The 25,299-nt window shown below is 40.9% G+C and overlaps 1 protein-coding gene across 2 annotated transcripts; it reads right to left on the bottom strand.

The window, feature by feature from the left end:
- Window positions 1-1,009: 1,009 nt before the first annotated feature.
- sin3ab (SIN3 transcription regulator family member Ab) lies at window positions 1,010-25,114 on the bottom strand. 2 transcript variants are annotated; one of them, XM_034299552.2, is made up of 21 exons: window positions 24,749-25,114; window positions 19,503-19,713; window positions 19,087-19,266; window positions 18,856-18,962; window positions 17,323-17,614; window positions 16,812-17,063; window positions 16,351-16,503; window positions 16,111-16,266; window positions 15,871-15,957; window positions 15,099-15,217; window positions 13,882-14,092; window positions 13,590-13,706; window positions 13,264-13,502; window positions 12,855-13,038; window positions 9,964-10,531; window positions 9,413-9,582; window positions 8,830-9,003; window positions 7,802-7,894; window positions 7,612-7,706; window positions 5,261-5,462; window positions 1,010-2,987 (listed from the first exon to the last, which is right to left on the bottom strand). In XM_034299552.2, the coding sequence occupies exons 2-21, from the start codon at window positions 19,680-19,682 to the stop codon at window positions 2,766-2,768; spliced, it is 3,801 nt and encodes a 1,266-aa protein (XP_034155443.2). In that variant the 5' UTR covers window positions 19,683-19,713; window positions 24,749-25,114; the 3' UTR covers window positions 1,010-2,765. The 2 variants fall into 2 exon arrangements, with proteins under 2 accessions (XP_034155443.2, XP_034155444.2); XM_034299553.2 differs by lacking the exons at window positions 1,010-2,987; window positions 5,261-5,462 and adding an exon at window positions 6,407-6,566 and having other exon boundaries at window positions 24,749-25,112.
- Between the last annotated feature and the right edge of the window lie 185 nt (window positions 25,115-25,299).

Consider the following 25,299-nt stretch of genomic DNA (forward strand, 5'->3'; position numbering starts at 1 on the left):
ACATTTAAAAAAATAGCTTGTCATGTTATCAAGAAGCCAGAAAAATGATGAGTTCTTCAGCCCTGAAGACTCCCCCATGGTGGAAAACTTGACTGTTCCAAAGCACTGACACAGGAGACTCCGTCCATTCATGTTTAATAACCATATTTATTATTATGCATTTTTCTATCTTAATCTGTTGATTATTAGCCTTACGTTATGTGAAGTTCCAATGAAGAAGCAATAAGGTATTAGAACAAGCACATTAATATAAACCTGTGATTTTAGTTACAGCCAGCACTGCTGTTAAAGCTGCTGATTTAGAAAATTAATCAACACCTTCTGACCTTCAGCATATTTGAGAATTCAACAGAGCTGTGACACAATAAAAATTAAAGCACCAATGTATGAAGGCATATCTACCATTTTTCACTAACTAACTAGACTAACTAACATGTCATTGAAGGACTAAAACATAGTATTATATAGTCAGGTGACAAATGAAAGGAAAAACATGAATAAAGGAGTAGAGAAAGCAAGATGCTTCCAGACAAGTGTACTGTATGATACAGTGAAGCAGTTAACATCGCACTATGCTCTGTGGTCTGTATAAAAATGCTGAGCAGGCCCAGATGACCTCGATGTTGGATCAGGAAGGCTGGAGGAAAATATCTGTAACTTTAAAAGAGGTTTTTATTACTGGGGCATGGATGCAGTCACGGCGCTTCAGTCACAAGGTCTGCTCAACTGGCTGTTTCAATAAAAACTGTCTAGATTAAGATCGATGGGAAAGGCAGTGAATAGGATTGGAAATTGTGCTTGAAAAAGCGCACATTCAATAACGTACTTGTGCATTAGTGTGATATATAAAGAAAAACACGAGAAACTCTTTAGGTGATTGAGAATGCCAATGAAGGACAAGATCAGACTTCACAATGACAACCATGTTGTTTCTTTTTCTTCAGGTTCTCACCCGTATATATGTGCCTTAAAATATATATGAAATGATGCACACTGAAAAGGTACAAAAGAAAGTTAATGCCTGTTACTGTGACTGATAGAACTGTCCAAATACTCCCTCTGCTGTTGTTTGTATACTATTACAGCTAGTAAAATCCAAAATTTTACAGCAAATTGTTTCCTTGTTAAAGGTAAGAATTAGGATAAATAATAAATAATCTGTTCTAATCACTACCAAGTTGCATTTAAGTCCAAGATTTGCTCATCTACAAGAAGAACACAACACACTTTTAATAAGCAGCTTTACAACCCAAAGACGCTACAGTGATAAATTGGCGAGTGGCTTGGGTAAGGATCACAGATTTATCATTTTCACTGCGCAGTCTTGTAACAAGTGTACTATAAAATAATATGGAATATAATTAATGACAGGAGACATGCATTTTTTTTCCTGTGAATTTTACTGTTAACTACAACTTTGTTTTATTTCAATCTTTAAAACAATAATGAATAATACAAAAGTCTGTACATGAGAACATAGAAACATGCCATCACTGTTTTTTTTTTCTTTTCTTTTCTTTTCTAATATGCTTTTACATACGTCTCAGCAGTCATCACCGCGTGGTGCACGAGAAAAGTGCGGCAAAATGAAACTTTCACAACTTTTCATATTTGGACTAGAAGGGAGGCAAAACAGGACAAGAACAGTGAATAGTTTCTAATTTCTACTCTGTATTATATTAGCACGGGCAGTGTCACAAATTTCCATATAAGGTCGAGTAAAAATCCTTCAAATGAATCAGAAAAAAAAAAAAAGATTCTACATACAGAACATTCTTTAAAAGTCCAGACAAGTCACGACCACAAAGGGATGATGAGACAGATTTAAAAAAAAAAAAAAAAAAAAATAGAAAGGAAAAAAATAAAACATTATAACAATAACTTCCTTTGGTAAAAAAGGTAATTGTTTATAATATACAGACCAGCATCAGTCACATCTGCTAAGATAATAAAGTCTAAAAGGTGAACTACATTATAATGTTCATTTGAATATAAACAGTCTGGAGTATATACAAGTTATTTACAATATCGGATATTCTGTGGCTGCTGTCATATTCTGAAGCTGGTATCTTAGATAACCGTTAATGCATGATTATCTTCAGGGGTGTATAAATATTTAAGAGCACAGACCTATTACATGGACCTGTACAAATTCACGTCGTCAGGCCAGACCACGCTGCATGATCTCAGACAAAGATCTTTTATAGAGCTTTCTTCACCGTCAGTGCATTCTGTCTGCTATTTATTCCACAAATCGAGTCTGGCTGCAGTTCACAATAGTGTTTGTGAGGACATGGTTAACACTGAACCAAGAAAAAAAATAATAAAATGCCAAACAAAAGGGGCGTATTGCTAAAAATCGACAACTTAACTTCACAAGACAATATTAGAAATGAAAAATGTTACACATTGACCTGTGATATTAACCACACATCTTCATGAGTAGCTTCAGACTTTGATTACTGTCTGGAATAATTCCAAAAAAGAGAGGGGGGAAAAAAAGATCTTTGGAGTTTCTCTCCATGGTGTCTGAACAAGAAGATGTGCCAAGAAGATCCCATCTAAAAGTTTAAAAAGATAAAAATGGACAAGATTAAGGAGTCTAAAAAAAGAGCTCCATGGCAACCAGCATTAAATTTCAGTGCTGCTCCAGTCATCTTTTTTTTCTTCTTAAAAAGTTTAAAAAAAAAAAAAAAAAAAAAAAAAAAAGAGGAAAAAAACAAGCACCAGCTCTCTGAAATGACACAAGGACAGAGAGTGGGGTGTTACGGAGTGCTGCTGTAGGTGACCCGGTATCTGTTGATGGTCTGGAAGTGAAGGATGCAAGGTTCACAGCTCGTTTTACAGGCGCGCAGCCCCTCCTGGCCTTCTCCCATCAGCCACCTGTGATTGTCGGTGGCCAGCTCATTGGTCACATGATTCTCCCTCCATGCGTCTAGCCAGGTCTGGAAACGCTGGTGCAGCCGTGTGCTGACTTGCGGGTGGGACTGGACACAGGAATAGACACAAATGATTATCACACACTCTTGATATTAGATCATTAATCACCAATACTGCTCCTTTCTAGAAAATTCAGCTCCAGCCTCAGTTTAACACTCCTGCTCCAGAAACTCAGTCTACATGATGAACCGAAACAGCTCTGTTGGATTAGTACAGGACCAGAGATCACTCAGGAAAAAAGGGTACTAAACTGTACCTTTCCTTATCACTCAAGTCTTCCTAGACAAGGAAAGATACAGCTTAGCACCTTTTTTAGTGAAGAAAATCCTAGCAGGCAGGGACAAAAAAAAAAATTTTACAAAAAAACACTAGTGTATGTCAGTGGACAAGACGGCTTTAACACGAAAGATAAACTGCATATTTGTCCTTTACGCTTTTACTGACCAGAGGCTAGTCCCGCCCTCTTTCCTTCTACTGGCTCACAATACCGAGGTTCACAATTCACAGGTCAAAGCAAGTTCACCTACATAAAACTGGCACAAACACATCTTTGAACTTTTTAAGAAGGAAAAAAAAAGAAGATAAGTGAATGAAACGTAATGCTGGTTGCCATGGAGCTCTGCTTTGAGTTGGCTTTTCTATCAGCCGAATTTTATTCATGTTTGCTCTGAGCAGATGAAAAGTGTAGTTTTCAGGTGTCTCCCATATCAAGGGGTCAAAAAAAAGTTGTGAATGCTGCAGTTAAACCGTAGATGTTAGCACCTCTATGTAAGCATAACGCCCATGTACAGCCAGTTCCCTGCTCAGCTGATTTTGTTAGCCAGAAGTGAAAGTGTCTGGCAATGATAAAAGCGTTCAGCCTATTGCCCAGAAATCCGTGGCTGTGAGTCCAAGAAAGCAAGTTTGGCTGTGCTCTCTAGGTGGGAGGGATATTATGCTCTCTCTCACCAATCAATCACAGCGAGACTGGCCATGACTGAGCTATGAGCTCATGCACGTGGAATGAGCTTCAAGCGTCTCAAAGAAATCATGTGACCGCCTTCGACCTCCGGGGTTGGTAGCTGTTATATGATAGGAAGAGAGCCGGCTGGTGGATGGGAACTGGCCAATGAAAAGCATCTGAAATCATTTACATTAAAGCCTAGACTTCATGCCCAAGACTAAAATAATATTCTTCTGACTTAAAGCAAAGTTATTTTGTAAGAATTTTTTTTCTTACAAAACCCTTGGATGGATTTACACTTCATGGACGTACGCTTCACTCAGCTTTATCAAAAACAGGCTACTCTACCCAGCTACTGTACAACTACCTGTTCATGTTAGCTATAGGTAAAGAACAGTTGTAGATAAAATCATACAAAAATATTTCAATAAAATGATTCAAACTGAGGACGGAGAGGACAGAGTCACTCACCTCGCACAAACACGGAGAAGTGAATTAAGCATTTGAGTGTTTCAGATACTACGTCAAAATCTGGTTGAATATGACTGGGTGGAATTGAACAACACAGGACTTGAAATGCATAAGCCCATTGAAATGCATAAGCCCACTGGTCTACTGAACACACCGCTATATTATATTAAAAAAGGTACCGAGCTCTTAGGGGAAAAAAAGTGGTCGACATAAGCTCTTCATATTCTCATGACATTATCTGATAAATGTCAGTAATATGGAATTGTAGTTAGTGACCTTTTATTTAATTAAGCCTAGTTAGTAAATAGGTTTTGCTGTTTAATATATTTTTTCAATCCAACTAATCGATTAATAACAAAAAAGAAACCCAAACAAACAACTGATTCATTGCTTGTGAAAATAACTGTTAGCTGCAGCCATCAGCCCTAGATAATTAATTCTACCCCTAATCCTTTTTCAATTAAACAGCTCCTGAGCAGATGGTCAGAATAAATGCAAGTGATGTATCTCCTTCCCCCGCATCGCTTGACAGGTATTCAACGAGCCAATGAAGAAGGGAAAAAAAAAATCTATGTACTTTCAATGTGCCATAGTGATAAAAGAGTTTATTGGGTAGTATAATGTGGTCCAATATGAAAAAGTACTTCAGTATATGCTTTTATGCCATGTTAACTTGGAGGGATCCGAAGCCACGCCTCCTTTACTGGGACTGACAGATACACAGGAGAAAGAGTGGCGAGAAACACACAGTGTTTAAACAAAGTAATTTGCTAATAATAGTACACTAGTGATAAAAACAGATTTCACTGATGCAGCATTTAAACTCCTACTATTTGAACAAGTCTTTACTCCAAAAAAGCTCAGCATCTGGAGCAGGGAGATTAAATGTCACAATCATTTGCATACCTGATGGGCTCTCGAGAGCGCTGTGCGTCTGTACATGTAATCCTCCGACTTAATAACGTACACCATCTTGTAGGAGTTGAGCTTAAACATGCATTCCATTTTCGCGTCCTCTGCACCATCGGCGGTTTTCTTAGCTGCTTCACTTGCCTCTCTCATCTGTATGTGCTGCCCTCGCTGGCACTTCCTGATCCGTCTAAGGTTCCTGACAAACAGAAAGGAAACGTTGCATTAAGGTGTAAAGTTATCTGCAAAGCCGTCTGTCACAGCATGTATAGCAGTACATCATGTAACCCACGCACCAAGGCTCAGCCTCTCAGTGTGATGAGAAAGAAACACCCAATCATAATCATAAAGGAGATTATGTACAAAGTCTACAGTGCACCTCCGTTTGAGTCAGAGATTCCCTTAACAGGCACATATCCGTGGCAAGCCGTATTTTGATCAAGTACGAATTCAGATTATGAAAAAGAGAAAATAAATGGAAATAAATATAGAAATTTAAAAAAAAAAAAAAAATCCCCGCTTCAATAAATACTAAAATTAGAAATGTACTTACCACACAGGTTACAGGTGAGAGCGGGGACTGAAACCATGAATATTTTGTATTCAGGACTCCACTTTACAGAAATTGAGATGCACTAGCCAATTCTCAATAAAAATAAGAAATGACAGTTAAAAAGCCACGATAGGAGTTACTTTAATGTAAGTAACAACAGTTCAAAATTGATTATGACCATGCATAAAAATCTGCTTGCTTTTTTTTTTTTAGTTGTTGTTGTTGCATTATTTTATACAGGGCAAACTGTGAAGCAACATAAATGTGAAATGTGGGTTAAATAGTCTAAACTGCCCAATCACACACCCATAAGAAGATGCACAGAAAAAAAACAAAACAAAACAAAAAAACACAACAACCATCACCACATGTCAGTCAAAAATTTTGGCAAAACAAGTTGCCAGTTTGTATATGATTAATAATAATAATAACAATAATAAAATTAAGTTAAAAAAATAATCTTTGGCATTACACATATTGAGACATGCAAAGCCAAACCACAAAAATAACGGATGAATATACAATCCACAAAAACATCCTCCCATGCAAGTGCTTAAATTTTGGAAAAGAAATACACGCACATTTGAGGATACAATTCAGACCAGCATTTTATTGACAAGCTCCCCCATCTGAAATACAGCTGTATGGGAGTCACACACCATGGCAAGTTAGACTTCTATCCACAGCAGCCCTCTGTAAACTCACAACCCCAACCAAAAGCACACACTTCAACGGGAGCGCACTGCATCTCTGAAACATGTAACACAGTTTTTTTTTTTTTTTTTTTTGCTGAGAAAAGACTGAAATCATAAAGACCTTAAAACCATTTATAGGAACACATAAAGCAAACACATTGAGGAATTTAGCTCACATCATTTCTGTGAAAATCATTACATGAACATAAGGCATAGATTTTTCATTTCTGATATATTATATTCTAATAATATGTTTCTGAGCTGTATGCCCTTTGCCTCTTAAAAAGGTTATGCAAAATCTAATGAAATACTTCAAGTGTGAGCTCATTTTTGTAATCTCACTGTATAATTTTTAATTCGCTAATGTATGCACTTCAAAGGAACATGACTGTCTAACAAGTCTGTTAAGAATGGTGGTATAAAAATAGTTCTCCATACTTACATTGAAAATACAAAGATTAAAATTATATGCACTTTTCCAGTTACTTTCAGCATCACAGTTGTAACAAAGGCAGTCAGAACTGAATAATTGAATGCAGTTGCATCTAAAAAAAAAAACTCAAACGTTTTTTTATGTTGAGCAAAATGTCTGAAATAAATAGCAGTGCTCTAAAGACATTATATCAAACTTACAATGTGATTCATAAATAAACTATACACTAGTCCTGCAAGGTCCAAGTCCAGGACGGTTTGGTGATTTCTCTGCTTAAAAATCACTGACTTAAACCCACAGAAATCACCAAACTGTACTGGACTGCAGCAGAAATGAACATCCTAACAACTCCCATGTCCATGAAATAAACAGAACACAAAGAGCTTGTCCTTATTTGGATGGAAAAGCAAAGACATGCCCACTGAACATTTCTGCATTGCACTCATTCTATAATGCCATCGAAACACACTTGTACCAGCTAACATAAGTGGCGTGGTGTTCACATGTTGAGTAAGATGAAATCACTTGACATTCTGTGGAACCAGACCCTCTGGACCTTAAATGACCACTGATGATGTTAATCATATATCTATGAGGCTGAGTGGACGTTAGGAAATGAGCCATGCTAGGCTCAGGGCTCAGGAGATGGAGCAGGGCTGAGCCTCACCTGGGCAGAAACACAGGCTTCTGGGAGAGCTGCTCCCTCAGCTCCGGGGACGTCGAGTCCGTGTTCAGGTAGCGATCGACGTAATCCGGCCAGCGCTGCAAGAAATCAAGAGGAGAAAACATGGTGCGTTTTTGGAATTTCAAACAAATAACTGCAATGCTGAAAGCGTTGCAACTGTGCAGCAGTGTACCTCAAACTCCATGGGTTCATCGGAGTTCTCCTCCTCGGTGTCCAGCAGCTCCACAGCCAGCTGTACACTCCCCTTGCTCTTCTGGAATAGTAGCTGTAGTGAACACGTAAGTGTCATTATCGAAAATAAGATGCAACTTTAACTGCCACAGAGTACCGTCTTCACACTAACAAACCAAAATTCAGTTCGATCACGTTAAAGGAGCCGTGTGTACTTCTGCAAACATATAACGAGCTAGTTAAGTGCATTAATATGAGCTAAAGGAAATCAAAGAGTACATGATTGTGTAGCGCACATGACAAAAAAAACACAACAAGTCACTAGCTGGCATTTTGGCTATACAGTAAGCTACTGTGATAGTGCATGTAAAAGATTTTATTCAAGTTTGGCTAGGATCTTTATTTTATCTCTGTATTTTCAACTTTGAGGTCGCAGTGCTGTGCTAGCAACGGAGTTACAAGTCAGCTTTATACTGGAGTTTATTTTGCTCAGTTTTGTCAGTTTTTACACGTACCTGCATTTTCTTTAACCTTAAAAACTTGTGTGCACTGCAAACAACCCGCCTAGTAAAAGCTGTTCTATTAGCAAGTAGCGCATGTGAATTTAAACACACCTAGATACCAAACGAAAGTGTTTGTTTTGCAAAAGTCATTAAGGATTAGGGATTTTCTTCCTCCGGTTGTTGAACCTATTTGTCTGCCGAGCAACTATAAATATATATTTAAAAAAAAAAAAAAAAAAAAAAAAAAAACCACACACTACCAGGACACGAAATTTATTTGTCCCAAGAGCCTGAGCTAATGACAGGTCCAGCCATGTTCCAGCCAAAATCACACAGCAAAGTGCAAAGCTTCCACAGGAAAAAAAAAAAAATCTCTACATTCATCTTCTTGCAATCCTCATTAAATCCAAGGTCTCCCTTCTGAATTAAGTACAGTGTTTGATGGCTGGGCGGAATGAGCTGTCCATTTTCTAGAGCGAGTCAGTGACAGGTTCAAGAAAATGTCATCACTTTCAAGCGAGCATACCTTGAAGCAATTCTCCTCTGCCATTAGCTGCTCGGCTTTGCGCTGGTAGCTCGCCTCGGCGTTGGCCCTGGATGACTGAGTGGATGTGATTCCACCTGTTGCTTTATTGGAACATTCACTGAGGTACAGATCTGTCACTTGAACACAGATCTCATCACTCACTATGTGCTGGAGCTGAAAAGAGGGGGGACCAAAAGGACAAAATTGAGGACAACTGGCATTTTGCGAAATATAATCATAGCCTCAGTTTAATAATACAGAAATATAACTTTTTTTTTTTTAGGCTAAGTGACAAACTAGGTAGACTAGGCTTTTTGGGTGCACTCGCTGCCATTACTGCATAAGAATCTATCGTGTTCAATAAGTGCCCAGTGAATTAGAAAAACAGCAGCGCAATGCAAATTTTAAAGCAAAATAATCTGTGTCTGAGTTTTTTTTTTTTTGTGTGTGTCAAGTCAAACAAATCCAATTTCTGAAATTCAAGCAGCATTAATCAATTATGCAGTTATAATACAAGTACTCAATGAACAGACTACTTGTGCCAATCACTAAAAGAACGATAGAATCTGATTCTGTCCCTGACCTGCCTGACGATGCTCTGTATGAGCTTGTCCATGGTGAAGGCGATGTAGGCGTGGATGGTGAACATCTCCCTCAGCTGGTCCTCATACTGAGATGTCTCCATATTCCCATCCAGAAGGTTGCGCACCATCTCCAGAAAGGCGGAGTAGTAGTCCTCAACGTCAATGTCCACTAGAACAGAGCGACCAGGACATAAAAAAATGTCATAAAAAACATCTTAAAAAAATATATCTACAACATGAAAATCCATTTAAGCTTAGACGTAATGAGTTGGAACAAGGGTGGACAAACAAAGCAGAAAGGTTTCATTTAGTATGTACATTTTAAATGTAATGTGCTTCACCATTTTTTTTTGTTAAGTTTGTAAACACAATGTGTTACATTAGAAACTTTGTTAGAGAATTCCTATCCTCCAAGGCAACCACAACACAGGCTTGGACAGCAGGACTGGAGCGTCCACTTGCCCAGTGGGGGGCTAGATAATAAATTTATGATTTGTCCACCCGTGCTTGAGGCCAAATGTTACAATGGTTCTAATGAGGCTGGACTTACGGGGCTCCCTCAGACGCAGCTGGACAGCTGGACTGTCATTCTTCTCTCTCTTGAGCCCTAGCACGTTGCGCTCCCACTCCCTCTCCCTGGCCTCCTCCTCGATCTGTTTCTCAGCCTGGTTGTAGATGCGCAGCAGCCTGGAGCACAGCATGTGGTGCAGCCGCAGGAAAACGTACCAGTTGTTGTTGACATAGAAGAGGTTGTAGGCCTCATCGCAAGTGCTCAGCTTCTGTTGTGCGGGTGTTGTGTGGCTGAACAGCAGCTTGGATTTGGGCTGAGTTGTACCGTTAGGCTTCTTTGCTCCGTCTTCATCAGGATCTGGCTCCTCCTCTTCCTCCTCCTCCTCCACGTCGGACAGCTCGCTGCGCCGGGCAAACAGCATGTCGGGGATGAAGTGGTAGATGACCTGCTTGATCTTATACTTGTCGTCCTTGTGGATGCTGGACTGCCTCTTGACGTGGTGGATGATGAGGGCAGCTGCGTCCTCCAGGATCTGACCATCTTCATACGGCAGAGTCATGTGAGGGCCTGACGGAGAAGAGCCGTTGTCTTCTGATGCCTCCTGCCGCTGCACGGGATTGTAAAGTGCAGATTGTAAAATTATTTGAGAGAACAACATGACTTACAAAAAAAAAAAAAAAAACAGCAAAAAAGCTATAGATTATTAAGGCAGGTAGCGTTCTGGGGCTTGAAAAAAGTTGCAAGTGTTGTAGTGCAATAAGACTGTAGTAATACCTATGAGAGTTGTTAATCAGTAGTACAATTTTTCAATTTAACTGTTACAGACACAACTTACAGGACATTTATTCTGTGCGTCACTGTATTTTGTTAAGTTGTTCTGCTTAAAAACGGATTGCTGAACGAAACGCATTGAAATAAAACAACAACAACAACAAGCAAAACTGTAATTTTTGGTGTTGTTAATAAATTAGCCAGGGAAAATCCCAGGATTATGTATCTTTAATAGTATAACGCTAGATTTTCCCTCATCACACAACATCTAACAACTCGGGAGGATGAAGGCTAACAGGTGCTTCCTCAGAGACAAAACCCAAGCAGTGCATTTTTTCCAGCTGCTGCTTATGCTGCATCACAAGGCAGCTGTACACTCAGAGGAAAGCGCTATCCACCTTCTTCCACATACATAACCTCACAGATGCCCGCAATAGTTTAGTGTCACCCTGACAGCACAGAGCAATGCCATCTCCCCCATTAAGAGAGCACAGCCAGTTTTGCTCACTTAGACCCTCAGTCACAAACGACTGCAGCAACATCTGGATTTGAGCTCACGATCTCCTAACAATAGCACAAACGCTTTTCTACTGTGCCATTCAGGAGCCCACATTTCACATCTCTAAAGCTTCATGGCTTAAGAGAACAGGGACAACTGTTTACAAATTTCATAACCGAACGTGAGCCATTACACAATCTTCTACAGAATGGGTATAATGTCTTTTTTTTTTTTTTTCGTATTAGCACCAGACAAAGTTCTCAATGCTGTCAGACTCTCAAGGTCCCCACTCATTTTAACAAATCATTTTTGAGCAATTCGCTTAATTATTTATATACAAGTTATTGCTCACTGAAGGTTATCTTAAAATGACTCACCTCTACCAAAAACCTTAAATCTTAATGTAAAAAAATAAAAATAAATAAAAAATAAATAAATAAATAAAAAACTCAAACTATCCCTTACTTACTAACTGAACCACAGAATTCCATTTTTTTTTTAAATCTTCTGATCACGAGTTATACAGTAATATCAGAATTGAAATATTCAGGCTGAATACAGGCTGAACTGATTGTTTTTCTCTAACAGCACAGCTCGGACATTACTATTAGCATTAGGGGAAATAACACATTTATATTAATGTGTGTCCTGTTATAAATTATTGTTTCTATAATAACAGCTCATTCACAGGGACTTATACAGTGGACTCTCCACAGAATCAAAGCTTAATAATAAACAGATAAAATATGTTATTTAAAAAAATAAATGTATAATTGTTTATATGCAGAAGCATTCTGTAAGTGAACATTTATTTAACTGTTAGGGAAGGAGTCTCCAGTGTCAGAACTTTGTAACAACGAGGAAGTTTTAAGCCTTGAGAGTGTCTTTGGACAGAAGACTTTGCATTCTGTGGTGAGTAAAAGGCTGATTATAGTTATATAATGCAAGCGATAGCAGGAAGTTGTCTCACAGGTGTCCAACAACATTAGATATAACTATAAATGGTTAAAAGTATAATGTCATTCATTAGTAAATAAAAAATTTAAACTGTTGGCAAATTATTGTGATATAAGAGTAATAATTATTGGAAAATAAAAAACTTTGGGGTGGCAACAGTAAATCTCTTCACCTCGGTTCGCATCACATCAACCTGTCGTGGATTATTTTCCCATAATAGCACAAACCAGCATGTTTTATTACTTAGTTAATTTAATGTAGTTCCTTGGTCACCCACCTAAGAACCAGGCAAAATTTCAAGAACTATTAAACGCAGTACAAGAACAATTTGACACCTGGTGTAAATTTCAGATAAGCTAGCCACTTGACTGGTTCTCCTTTGCCAAACAGATTCTATCTCACAGGGAATCGCCTGGTAAAAGAAAAAAAAAGACTAAACTAAATATATTCAGGTACAGAGGAACTGTAACTCATTCTCAGTGGCTTAACGGTTCCAATTTACACTCAACTTTGACATCGCTAATGCCTCCAATTCATTTTAACCATTTACTTATCTCCCAGGTGCTTTCCATGACTGGAAAACAAATTTGCAAATTTCCAGATTTTCCAGGGCAAATAAGAATCCTGCACTGTACAGCCATCCACATATATTTACTTAAAAAAAGAAGAAGGAGGTTATAAAATGTGACAGGATTTGTCTTACCTCATCATACTGAGTCTCGATCTCGTTGAGCAGTGTCTTGGAGCGGAACACTTTCGTGTCGTTCTGTTTGAAGTTAATACCCTGGTGGTCTAATGACTTGAGGTAATACTTCTCATTCTGCTCCCTCCAGATCTTGTTAAAGCCTCTTTGAGCCTCGCGCCACTCTTCGTCTTTCATTTTCAGTCTGAAAACACAGTTATAGCATCCGTGCCCAGCACGTAACTCAAAAAAGAGAGAAAATATCTATTTGAAACAAAGTTGCACCTGTCAAACTATTTTTTAATATAACATTTGGGACTTTGTGAAGCTCAGATTAGACAGCTTAAAGATCATTTTCTTCTTTACTTTAACTTTTTGTGAAATGTATTACATCTGACTGGTTATTTTAAGCCATGTACCTCAAGCTTACCTTTTTAGAACGATTGGTACAGAGACAGCAGGGTTTCTTTTGAGACCGTCAATGATGTCTGCAGCTTTGTCTCCGTATATCCTCTGAATGGCTTTGCGGTGAATGACCTCAGAGGAGCCTCCCATGGTGTTGTCCAACCTGAATTTGGCCTGTTCTTCTGCTGACATTCGTGAAAGTTTCTTCTGAACAGTTTCCAAAACACGGATAGTGGCCAGGTTTGTCTCTAACACCACATCGAGCTGCCAAGGAATAAACACATAGTAAATAAGATAATCAATAAATTAAAAAAAAAATAGAATGAAACTAAGTTTTGAGTGCTCGCTTACCTCAAAGCGCTCGTCCTCACATCTGTAAATGTGCTCTTCGTACTGTGTCTTTTTAGAGCTAACAAAAGTGGAGTCCTCAGACCAAGATGGGAAAGACACCCATGTGTCGTTCAGAACCTGAACATATCGAAGAATTAGGTTGAATAAAACTTCGCCATTTATCTAATATAGTTACTGATTCTGTCGCTACAACCTCTAGAAATGTCATTTTTTTTAATGCAAATCCTTAACAAGTCAACATGACTACTACAGAAAGCAGTAGTGGAAGAACCCATAGATCACGGTCACTTACCTCCTTACAGAGTGGAGTTCTCCCTGTGCATTTGGGCTGCTGGAAGCTCTTAGGCAGAGCTCTGTAACTGAAACCTAGTCTCTTGCAGGATGAATAATCAATCTCCATAGCAATGCCCTCCGTGGCACGCTCTTTGGGAAAGCTCTCTATTTGGGCACACTCTTTGTAGCCCAGGAAGTTCTTGAACCAAGTAAACAGCTCTGGGAATTTCCTGTGAGAAATAATTATTGAAAATTTTTAAATTAGTAATGTAATATAAGCTAAAAAAAAATAATAATAATAATAAAATAAAAGGTCACACCTCATTACTCTACAGCCAAAGAGCCATGTTTGGTCCCCTTAGCACTGTTAGAGAGACGTTTTTCTGACCAGCCCAAACATAAAAATACAAATTCACCTAAAAGGACTAAATCATAAAAACTAGGAATGCACTGTTACCAATATTGGTATCCTATACTGTGCTCATTTACTCATACTTGGTTATATATATTTTTTTAAAAATTGCACCAATACCAACACCTAATAACCAATAGCATGATTTTCTGTGATGTAAGGTTAGTTTATGATGCCATGCTAATGAACAAATGACAGCGATCTGGACATATTTCACAATTGGAAGATGCACTCTGGCATCTTCCTACGATAAGACTAACCTAATAAAACATCTTATTTTTTAAACAGTATGTTTAATAGCGAGTGTCAGAGCGGCCGACATGCGTGTGCAGAGCATCATCAGTGAGAAAGGTCATTAAAATGAGTGTAAGATGCTGAGAATCGCACACACACAGAGGTAATCATGAGCAGGACGCAGTGAAGTGCAGAGACACTGTAATGCCTCAGAGTACTTCAGATGTGTGAGCTCCATGACACATACGCTTCCTTTCACCAGGGTCTATGCTTTGTTTGCAAATCAAGGTGCAAATTCATCTATGATTACTACCAAGTAAGAAACCCATACCAAAAATAAATAAATAAAGCTTCAGTGCAACCTTTATAAAAAATGTTGTATAGTTATGGTTATTTTAAACCCTCATCTGCTCAGCTATGTACTTGGATTGAATCACACATTATGCAGAAAAATACCATCTGCTTTAATAAAGGTAAACATAATCATTACACTTTATATCCAATGTGACATCCTGATAAACTTCATAATGCAGTACACATCCTGCATATCATAAAACAGTCTTTCACTGGTACATTAACATCAGACTTACCCTAAGAAAGGTAGCACCAGCTGCACTAGTTCTGCCCGTGAGATCACCTCTTGATTGAAGATGACTAAACAACGCAGGAAATTGTCATAGGCCTCTGAGCTTCTTAGTGCTTTCCTCACCTGAGGTAAATAACCATTAAGCCATCATTTTACATATTCATGTGTATTGTGTTGTCTGTGTTCAAAGCACACATTACAAACTGCAGTAGCAAGGGTGGACAAAGCAGTAGCCCAGGACAAGCCGCCTGGTGCACTACACACATCAGCCAAGACGCATTCAGGTTAAAGATAAAATGATATCTGCTAGGAGGATTAATTAGTGTGCACAGATGACAGATGACTTTTAATAATCAGGAAAAGGCAGGTATGTGGAAAGGAAACTAATGAAACTGAAGAAAGATTGTTAAAAACCCTGAGTTAAAATGAAGACTCCACAGTCTCCTCACAGTTAAATGTACAAGGACAAAACAGCGCATCTCATAGCTGAAACTTTCACCAGTGACTTTTGTCAAGGGCACAAAACATGATATGCTACATCAGAAACTATGTCAGAAGGACAACGATCATATACTAATTTGTTCCTTTTAGTCTGTATTAAAGCATTTGACTAGCTCACCATATGCTATTACGTTACCTTAGCCAGTTTTTAGCATAGTCAGGTTTCCAGGCAACCAAAACATGAGAGAGGCAGCACCCTGGAGCTTCCCTTTGCCTTGTAGGCTAGCTAATAATTTGTCCGCCCCTGGCAAAAAGGCAATTTTGCATAGACTTACCTTTTCAAAAAACAAAGATTCAGTGCCAATTCCAAATTTGCTGCCTTCAGCCACTGGGTGTTCTTTTCCCATAAACTTTGACTTCTTCTGTTAATAACAAAATAGCAGGCAAAGTTTCAGTTTGGTAAACAAAACCACTATGATAAAGAGTCGTTAACTGAAAATATGACTGACACCTTCATGTGAAATCCAAAAATAACATTTTGTGACACTTAAACAGCACCAAAGAAGAGGGTTTACCTTTAAGGGGGGAGTAGCACCGGGCCCAGAGTGTCTGCGGATCTGGCAGCCGTTCTGGTTAAATCTCTGCTTGTTGTTGAGCTGAGGCCTCTTCAGCACACCACTGGGATCCATACGCACAGACTCGGGCTTCTCTGTGCTTGTTTTGCCCAATAACTACCCAGAAAAGAGCAATTTTAATTACCAACCACACTCAAGCAATCATTAAAGGGTAAAGTTACTATTCTGTAAACTGCTTACCACAGAACTGTTGGCATCAGGCAGGAACTGTCCGAACTCGGACAGCAGATCCTCCTGGTTCTTGAAAAGCCTGGCTACTTGAGCGTACACTTCCTGCTCAGTGAGAGCCGGAGTGTAGTTCCCACCTGCTTCCTTTGCATTGCGCTGCTCTTTCTGCACAAATACCACTTCTTTCAATTAGACTAAATGATATGTCTTTAATGTAGCATAATAACTGCTTTGTAGCACAGCACCTCTCAATTATTCCTTATTTGTTTAATTTACTCATTTTTAGATAATATATGTCTACAAAAAGGTATACAGAGACACAAAGATAACAGCTACATCATCTTTCAACTACAACATATAAGATATTATCTTCGCTCAAAAGAGCAGACACCCCCTGCTCTAAGAAAATATATGTTCTTTTTTTTATTTTGCTCTTCAAGGCTGCTCCTTATCTGCTCCATCTATCCTCTCACCTGGTATGTGTGCAGAATCTCCAGAAAGGCTTTGTAGATGTCTGGTTGGCCTTGGAAGCGGTTTTTGATCTTGTTGACATAGTTGATGGCGTGGTTGAACTCCACAGGCTGGTTGTTCTGCAGTGGAGGAGCGCTGGCAGGTGTGCTGCTCACCGGCGTGTGAGACTGGACTGAGGGGGAGCGGGGCGAGGCGTAGGATGGGATGGACGGATTGTGCTGGCTGGTTGGGGTCAGAGCAGGAGACTGCATGGGCTGCAGCGAACAAGAAGGGAGTATTTCAGTTTTTCAAAATAACAACACACAAACATGCTGCTTAGGAACTTCTGTTCTGCTATATCAAAATGACTGTTATCCATACATGTTTCACACAACAGAGAGTGAAAAACCCTCACCTCAAACTGTTATAAATTCAATGCGCACTTGTTTCACTGCCCAAACAGACATCATCATCACACAAAGTCATATAACCAACCACTGTACTGTTAAACACAAAGCACACGCCTAAGGGTACCTTGCTGATCTTGGCAGGCGTGGGCTGGCTGGGCATGGGGAGAGCAGCGGTGCTGGTGGGGGCCGAAGTCTGGCTCTGGTGCTGAGCCTGCTGCGTAATGGGGATGTTCTGCACTGAAATACCATGTGGCGTGATGTGATGGATCTGGCCTGGGGTCGTTACGTTCACCATGTCGTTAGTCTGCACTTCTATCTTGTAGCCGGGGGGCAGGAAGGTATTAAAGCCCATGATGAGGTCTGGATGGCCCTTAAATAGCTGCGACACTCTGTTAATCACGCCTGGTGTATCGATGCTGGAAACACACAGAGACACATGATACACATCAATAACCAGTAAGTACTTTGGTATGTAATTGCACAGTAATTACTTAATGAGTGCTTGTTGTAAAACACAGCACAAACACATTATTATTAATAAACTGCTATTATACTGATATTAAATATTTGCACATAAATGTATTTAATTATTTTTTCTCTTCTTGGCAGACAGAACTTACTGCAGAACTATAATTTTTTCATACTGGAAAAAAAAAAGGAATAATATAGCCTGATGTGGCAGATGCACAAAAAAGTCATCAGCCAATATAAAAATGCATAAAGTGCCTACACTCATAACCTCTGAAATTGGAAACTGCACATTCCCCTGTTGCATGTGGCATGGTGGGCTCTTAAATGATTTGCAAGCAATAAAACACCACGATGTGCTGTTACAGGAAAACGATCAATGATTGGGTGGTGCGATGCAATCTCATGTGAAGAGACAGTCACTGTTACCACAGCAAAGTTGAATATTTGCCAATAATAGCATGACCCAAAGAGTGTTAATCCTCTTATACCACAGCAAATCACCAACACTAACTTATGTTATCACTTACGTTAGCAGCTATAAAGTCACCTCTTCACCTGCCTCTCTTATTTCCTCTCTCATGAAGTTAAAAAAGACAGACTTTCTTTGCTGTGTTAGAAAAACCGTGTTGGAAAACTTACCGCTTTACAACTGACTGCAATAAAAGCGCTGACACTGCTGATTCCATCCAAAAATGCTAAATAAACATCTCCTCACAGAAAGCTTTTTACAAGTTTTTAATGTTTTTGTGGAGCATCTGCCATACAATTCCCTGTGTAAGTTGTTACCATAGAAACGGTAAGATATTAGAACAAGTGTTTTAATATAAAAATCTGAATGTTGCCTTGCAGCCAGAACTACTGTCAGGACTGATGTCATTTAATAATAAAAAAAAATCATCATATTCCATCTGACCAATTAGAATCAAGCATTCAATGGCGCTGTGGTATAAGATACATTAACACCTTTTTTTTGCCAATGGTTCAATACTAATTAAATAATACTAACTTTCCTAAAAGAAAAAAAAATGCTGCAAAAACGTCTACACTCTGACCAGTCTGCACACTCAATCATCTTCTCAAAGGGATTTAATCATTAACTACACATTTCATATAAACTTAGGGCGATTTTACAGAAAATAAACTTGAAACCAGATCTTTACTAACAGCACAGTCAATTCAATCTGACCTTTGAGATTTGAATTCTTTCATTATATCCAGGAAGTCGTTGTAAACTTGAGGCTGATTCCCGAATTGGAGCTTCACTTGATCCAGGTAGGAAAGAGCGTCTTCCACCTGCCGGCATCCAAACACAACAGAGCAATCACAATCGACTCTCAATCAGCAGTTAATGTATATAATGTACAATCGTGTTGGCAGAAACACCTCGGTGAAGTCTACATATGGACTGAAGTCGTACCTTGAGCCTCTGGAACTGCTGCTGGCCTGGTGTTGGAGCAGAAGCAGGCGGGGCATGAGAGTGACCCTGACCCACGGCGGCTCCTGTAGGCTGGACCACGGGGCCGTGATGATGTGCGCCGGCGTGGACTGCAGGACTGTCGCTGTGTCCATGTCCTCCCGAGCTCTGAGCCAAGGGCACCTGAAAGGGAAAATGGTGGGAGGAAAAAACAAAAACAATGTAACAGCCTGTTTAATGAGCACTAATACTCTATGTTTTGCTTAACTGAACAAATACTGCAATCATTTGTTGCAGATAATGGAGATGACTAAACATTACAGTAAAGATTTTCAAATAAGCCAATTAACTGTTCAGGCTGCATTTAATCCGAGCGTTATCTATTTAAAGCTGACATGCAGACAGCATCCATCACGTACCTGAAAGGTCTGAGGGACCTGAGAGTACTGCACACCAGCAGCGGGCTGCATGTTCTCTGAGGCAGCCCCGTAGACTGAAGATCCAGCGGCAACAACACGGTGATGAAAGCTTTCCGTGCCTCCGGGGAGCCGCCGCTGAGACCCAAACGCTGTTTCCTGATCGTCCGAGCGCCGCTTCATTGTGTACTCATACTCCACAGCTCAGTGGAATCTAAAACAGTGAAGAGTGGATCGGAGTGGATTTATGAGAAGAAGAACAAAGAGTCATGAGACACTAGAGTCTGATGATACGGCAAAAACATAAGATCATGATACCTGAAGATATTCATTGCTTACAATATGCGTCATATTTCCTGATAATAAATTGCCACCATCAAAACAGTAGTGGCTCTTTTTAAATTCACTATTCACAAAAAATAATGAACTAATGAGAGAAAACAAACAGCTGATACTGGCATAAGGTGACAGAATCTATCGGCTATTTTTTACCATGCAGTTATAAGATAATTGATTGTGAATATTTACTCTATACAGTTGATTTTAACAAAGTATGCCGGTGGGTACGGATGATGCACATAATGTGCTTAAAAAAACATTTTTAAATAGTTTATCACAATAACAATGTCACTATCAGACAAGTATGAGGTTTAAGATAATACTCTGATATCGGCCATAGCAGAAATGGTAAAAATAGGATTGGGACGCGTGTTTAAAAGCAGCAATACATATAAACAATGCAGAATACAGTAACAGAAAAACAAATCCTTTTTTCACTCAAATGCCACATAAAATTTCATTAGGTAGTAATATTAACAAAAGCGAAGTCACTCTCCAGCTACTAAAAAGCTCTGTAGAGTTGCATGATTAATTCATTTTATCTCCATTTTTCCTAATCCAAAAAATCTGTCTCATCACACTACCAAAACATTTCGCAACAAATTTCTTACACAAATACTAAAGCATCATGCAACGCCTGAGTAAATTTCTGCACTGTTCTGGTTGACAGACTTGGGTTGCTTTCACACATGTGGTGTTTAGTCCATTTGAATCGAACCCTGGTGTGTTCTTCTCCTCAGTGTAGTTCTTCAGGCAAATGAAAACACAAAAATTGCACACAGGTGCGGTCCAGGACAGTCTGAGTGAGGTCATCTCCGTCCAGTCCCAAGCAAACTCTAGCAAGGTTCGATTAAAGTCTGAAAGTGATTCAACCCTGAATCGACTCGACTGCAGGAAGTGAACCAAACACGCTGTGTATTTTGGGCTCTATGCAACATTTTTCTGTTTATGAGAGCTGCTAAACTGAGCCACGAGGCACCAAAGCCAAAGTGCAGAACTGTAGTGCTGTGGACATACAACGCGCTCTGGATGTTTGGAAAGACAAACAAAAAGAGGAGATAAATGCTGGATGAGCCCCACAAAATGTCTCAACCCTAGCAATATATATTTATATAATAATCTAGTGAGTTATAAAACACTGGCTCTGTGTTCTTCATGCTCCAGTGACTTTGTGATTACTACACACTTGGCAAAGGTTTGTTTACCTCAGTATTTCTGGCCAATGTTTTTTTTTTCTTTACTTTTTAGTTCACTTATTTATGTGCAGTGTGAAACTAAACCAAACCAAACAGCAAACAAGCCAACAGTATCAATTTCGGTCTGATTCTGAGCAGGCAAATGAACTAACAGGTGTAAAAGCATTTAAATTTTACTCCTAAATGCTGCAGCCAGCTCACTGTCACAAGTGATGTATATTTTCCTCCTCAAACACGGAACTGCATAGTTAATATTTTAGATTTAACAAGTGAATATGTCTGTCTGCTGAGTGACCTAAAGGAAACACTTGTATATTCAGCATAACTCATTTAAAGGAAAGAAGTGCTCATTTGTTCACTTCTGATGCTGTGAGCAGCCGTGTTAACCTGACGTCACGCCGTAAACGGGGAAGGAATTGGTAGTTGAGAAGAAGACCACCCCAAGCTGACAACGTGGAGGCGTTTTCTTTGGCTTTTACTGGTTGGAAGATGGGAATTACAAGTTGCGACGGCAATTCGAATGCACCCCAAATTGTTCCTAGGTGTGAAAGTGTGTGTGTGTGTGTGTGTGTGTGTGTGTGTGTGTGTGTGTGTGTGTGTGTGTGTGTGTGTGTGCGTGGAAGGAATCTGATCCGAGGTGTATTCCCACCTCATTCCCAGTGTTCCTGGGATAGGCTCCGTCCAGATCCACTGGGATACAGCGGTAACTGAAAATGAATGAAGGGCTTCTTAACTATTGTAAAGTTCTTTATAGTTGCATGGTTAGTTCATTTGCTCCCTGTATGTCCCAAAAGTTTTGGAACAACATTCTTACACAAATACTGAAATATCTGCAGATTCTGAGCTACTTGTTCTGATTAAGGGAGTCTGAAGCAATACAAATAAAAAGGCAGGCAAAATAAAACGTTACTTTGGGGTATATCATTTAGTAAACGCTTCTTTTTGGTTCTCAGGTAGTGCATTCAGACATCCTGACAACTGTCAGTCTTTTGATGTTTAAAAGACAGCTGATGTTGACACGGGTGAACTGAGATTTCAGTGGCTGTAGCTCGCAGTCTGCAGCTGCCATTAACACCCAGGCCAATGTCAACACTGCAGCCTCAGTCTGTGCTCCGGGTCTACTCACCGACACGCAGCTCTGCTCACCGACACGCAGCTCTGCTCACCGACACGCAGCTCTGCTCACCGACACGCAGCTCTCTGGCTCTGCTCACCGACACGCAGCTCTCTGGCTCTGCTCACCGACACGCAGCTCTCCGGCTCTGCTCACCGACACGCAGCTCTCCGGCTCTGCTCACCGACACGCAGCTCTCCGGCTCTGCTCACCGACACGCAGCTCTCCGGCTCTGCTCACAGACACGCAGCTCTCCGGCCCTGCTCACCGACACGCAGCTCTCCGGCCCTGCTCACCGACACGCAGCTCTCCGGCCCTGCTCACCGACACGCAGCTCTCCGGCCCTGCTCACCGACACGCAGCTCTCCGGCCCTGCTCACCGACACGCAGCTCTCCGGCCCTGCTCACCGACACGCAGCTCTGCGGCTCTGCTCACCGACACGCAGCTCTGCGGCTCTGCTCACCGACACGCAGCTCTGCGGCCCTGCTCACCGACACGCAGCTCTCCGGCCCTGCTCACCGACACGCAGCTCTGCGGCTCTGCTCACCGACACGCAGCTCTGCGGCCCTGCTCACTGACATGCAGCTCTCCGGCTCCGCTCACAGACACGCAGCTCTGCTCATCGACACGCAGCTCTCTGGCTATGCTCACCGACACGCAGCTCTGCTCACCGACACGCAGCTCTCCGGCCCTGCTCACCGACACGCAGCTCTCCGGCCCTGCTCACCGACACGCAGCTCTCCGGCTCTGCTCACTGACACGCAGCTCTGCTCACCGACACGCAGCTCTCCGGCCCCGCTCACAGACACGCAGCTCTCCGGCCCCGCTCACAGACACGCAGCTCTCCGGCCCCGCTCACAGACACGCAGCTCTCCGGCCCCGCTCACAGACACGCAGCTCTCCGGCCCCGCTCACAGACACGCAGCTCTGCGGCCCCGCTCACAGACACGCAGCTCTCCGGCCCTGCTCACAGACACGCAGCTCTCCGGCCCCGCTCACAGACACGCAGCTCTCCGGCCCCGCTCACAGACACGCAGCTCTGCGGCCCCGCTCACAGACACGCAGCTCTGCGGCCCCGCTCACAGACACGCAGCTCTGCGGCCCCGCTCACAGACACACAGCTCTCCGGCCCTGCTCACCGACACACAGCTCTCCGGCCCCGCTCACAGACACACAGCTCTGCGGCCCTGCTCACCGACACACAGCTCTCCGGCCCTGCTCACCGACACACAGCTCTCTGGCCCTGCTCACCGACACACAGCTCTCCGGCCCTGCTCACAGACACACAGCTCTCCGGCCCTGCTCACAGACACACACACACACCTCTCCTCAATGACACACAGCTCCATGTCAAGCAGAAGTGTTTAAACAGCACGAGCTCTCAACTTTCTTTAATGAGGAACCTGAACTCCGGACGTGAAAAGAGGCCAAACTTTTAGAAAAAGTTTGCATAGTTGTACACAGAGTTTGATTTCTTTTCCCTCCCTCCCCCTCTCTCTCTGTGCGCGCGCTGTGTGTGTGTGTGTTACAGGCCTGTGACTGAGACAGCTGGCAACCATTACACACCACACAGCTAGCTAGCTAACCCTGAAATGTTGACATTACAGTATAAATAGACACAAAAAACAGAATTAAACCAGTGAAACAAACCAGGAACGTAAATATAAATAAATATATTAACCTTTCAGAGAATTCACCCGGGTTCTCATTAGCTAGCTATGCTAGTGCATTCAATTCGCTAATATATTGACAGCAATATCAACGAATTCATAACGAATTGTAGCTAAACTTCTTATTTTTAGCGTCAAGTGATAGACTTTGAGGTGAATTATAGCTCAGAGAATAAAATATTAAATAAAATCCGGTTAACTAGCCAGCCCAGCTTGCTAAGTGCATAGCAAATGTTAGCTAGCTAGCAAGGTTGTTAACGTGGATAACTCACTGGACGAGCAACGAAACAGCATTACAGCGACTCTCTGCATGTTTGTAAACTATTCTGATAAATATTAACATTATTACTTCTGTGTTAACAACAACGACAAAATTTATGAAAAAATACTAAATAATAAAATGTGTAGCCAAGCGCGCTGTAGTAATTAATTCCTGCCCAGTTTGTTTCTTCTCTTAGCTCGTGCTAAGCTTGCTAGCTTGTTTTCTAGCTAACTATGAAATCAGGAAGTCCTGATCAATGACTTCTAGCTGCTTCACCACTAAAGAAACAATGCTAACTATCGAATCAGACTCCTGCGCTTTATGGAAAAGAAATAATAACATGTAATAACTGCAGTGCATTAACTGGTCGTTGTTAGACTGGGAAATGGTCAAGCTCATGATGATTATAAACGCGTTAGCTCACTCGGATGCTAGGCTCGCTAACTAGCTGCTCATGCAAACTGATAGATTAGCAAGGTGTCTCAACTCATCTATAGTGCAGTTGGTTTTTGCTTTCACGAGAATACATAATCTCATTTTAAACCATAAATGGACAAAATACCGGATGTTAAATCAGTCCGCGATTTATATAGCTAGGATGCTAATGTGCTACTCATATGCTTTAGCTAGTTAGCAGGCTAGTTAGTAAATACATCAGAAAACTCACCTCGACCGCAGACAACAAAGTCTCCTCGATAAGTTCGGGTCTAGTCACTCCAGATTTATTTTGGGGGAAAAAAATCGCTCAAAGCTTCAGTACTGTAAAGTCGTGTTAATGAGGGGAAATTTAATCAGCCTCCATCCAAGGCGCCAGAGCTCCAGGAACATGCTAGTGTGCTAATTGGCTCAAATCGGGAAAACAACCTCAGAACGATTTTTCATCAAGAGGGCGTGGCTTTGATCACGGTAACGCCCATTACACAATCTTATTGGTCAATCCACTGACGCTTCCCGCCTAATCTCCTCGAGTAAACGCCCACCGGCCAATATGATTGACTGGTTTAGCGACCAACATTATCTTATTGGTTCTTAAATGAATCACATCAAATTTGCGTTATCTCTTTGAAGAAATAAACACAGCTGCAGATGTTCAAAACATCTGTATTATGAAAATTTGTGTATCCTCTTCATCTTTAAATAGATCCTAACAGGCCTAGAAAAATATAAGTACTTGTTGCACACGGTTGCATTTTCAGGTTGCGGGATATCAGTAAACAA

The sequence above is a fragment of the Pangasianodon hypophthalmus genome, chromosome 25 (genome assembly GCF_027358585.1).
Source record: "Pangasianodon hypophthalmus isolate fPanHyp1 chromosome 25, fPanHyp1.pri, whole genome shotgun sequence".
NCBI classification, from domain to species: domain Eukaryota; kingdom Metazoa; phylum Chordata; class Actinopteri; order Siluriformes; family Pangasiidae; genus Pangasianodon; species Pangasianodon hypophthalmus.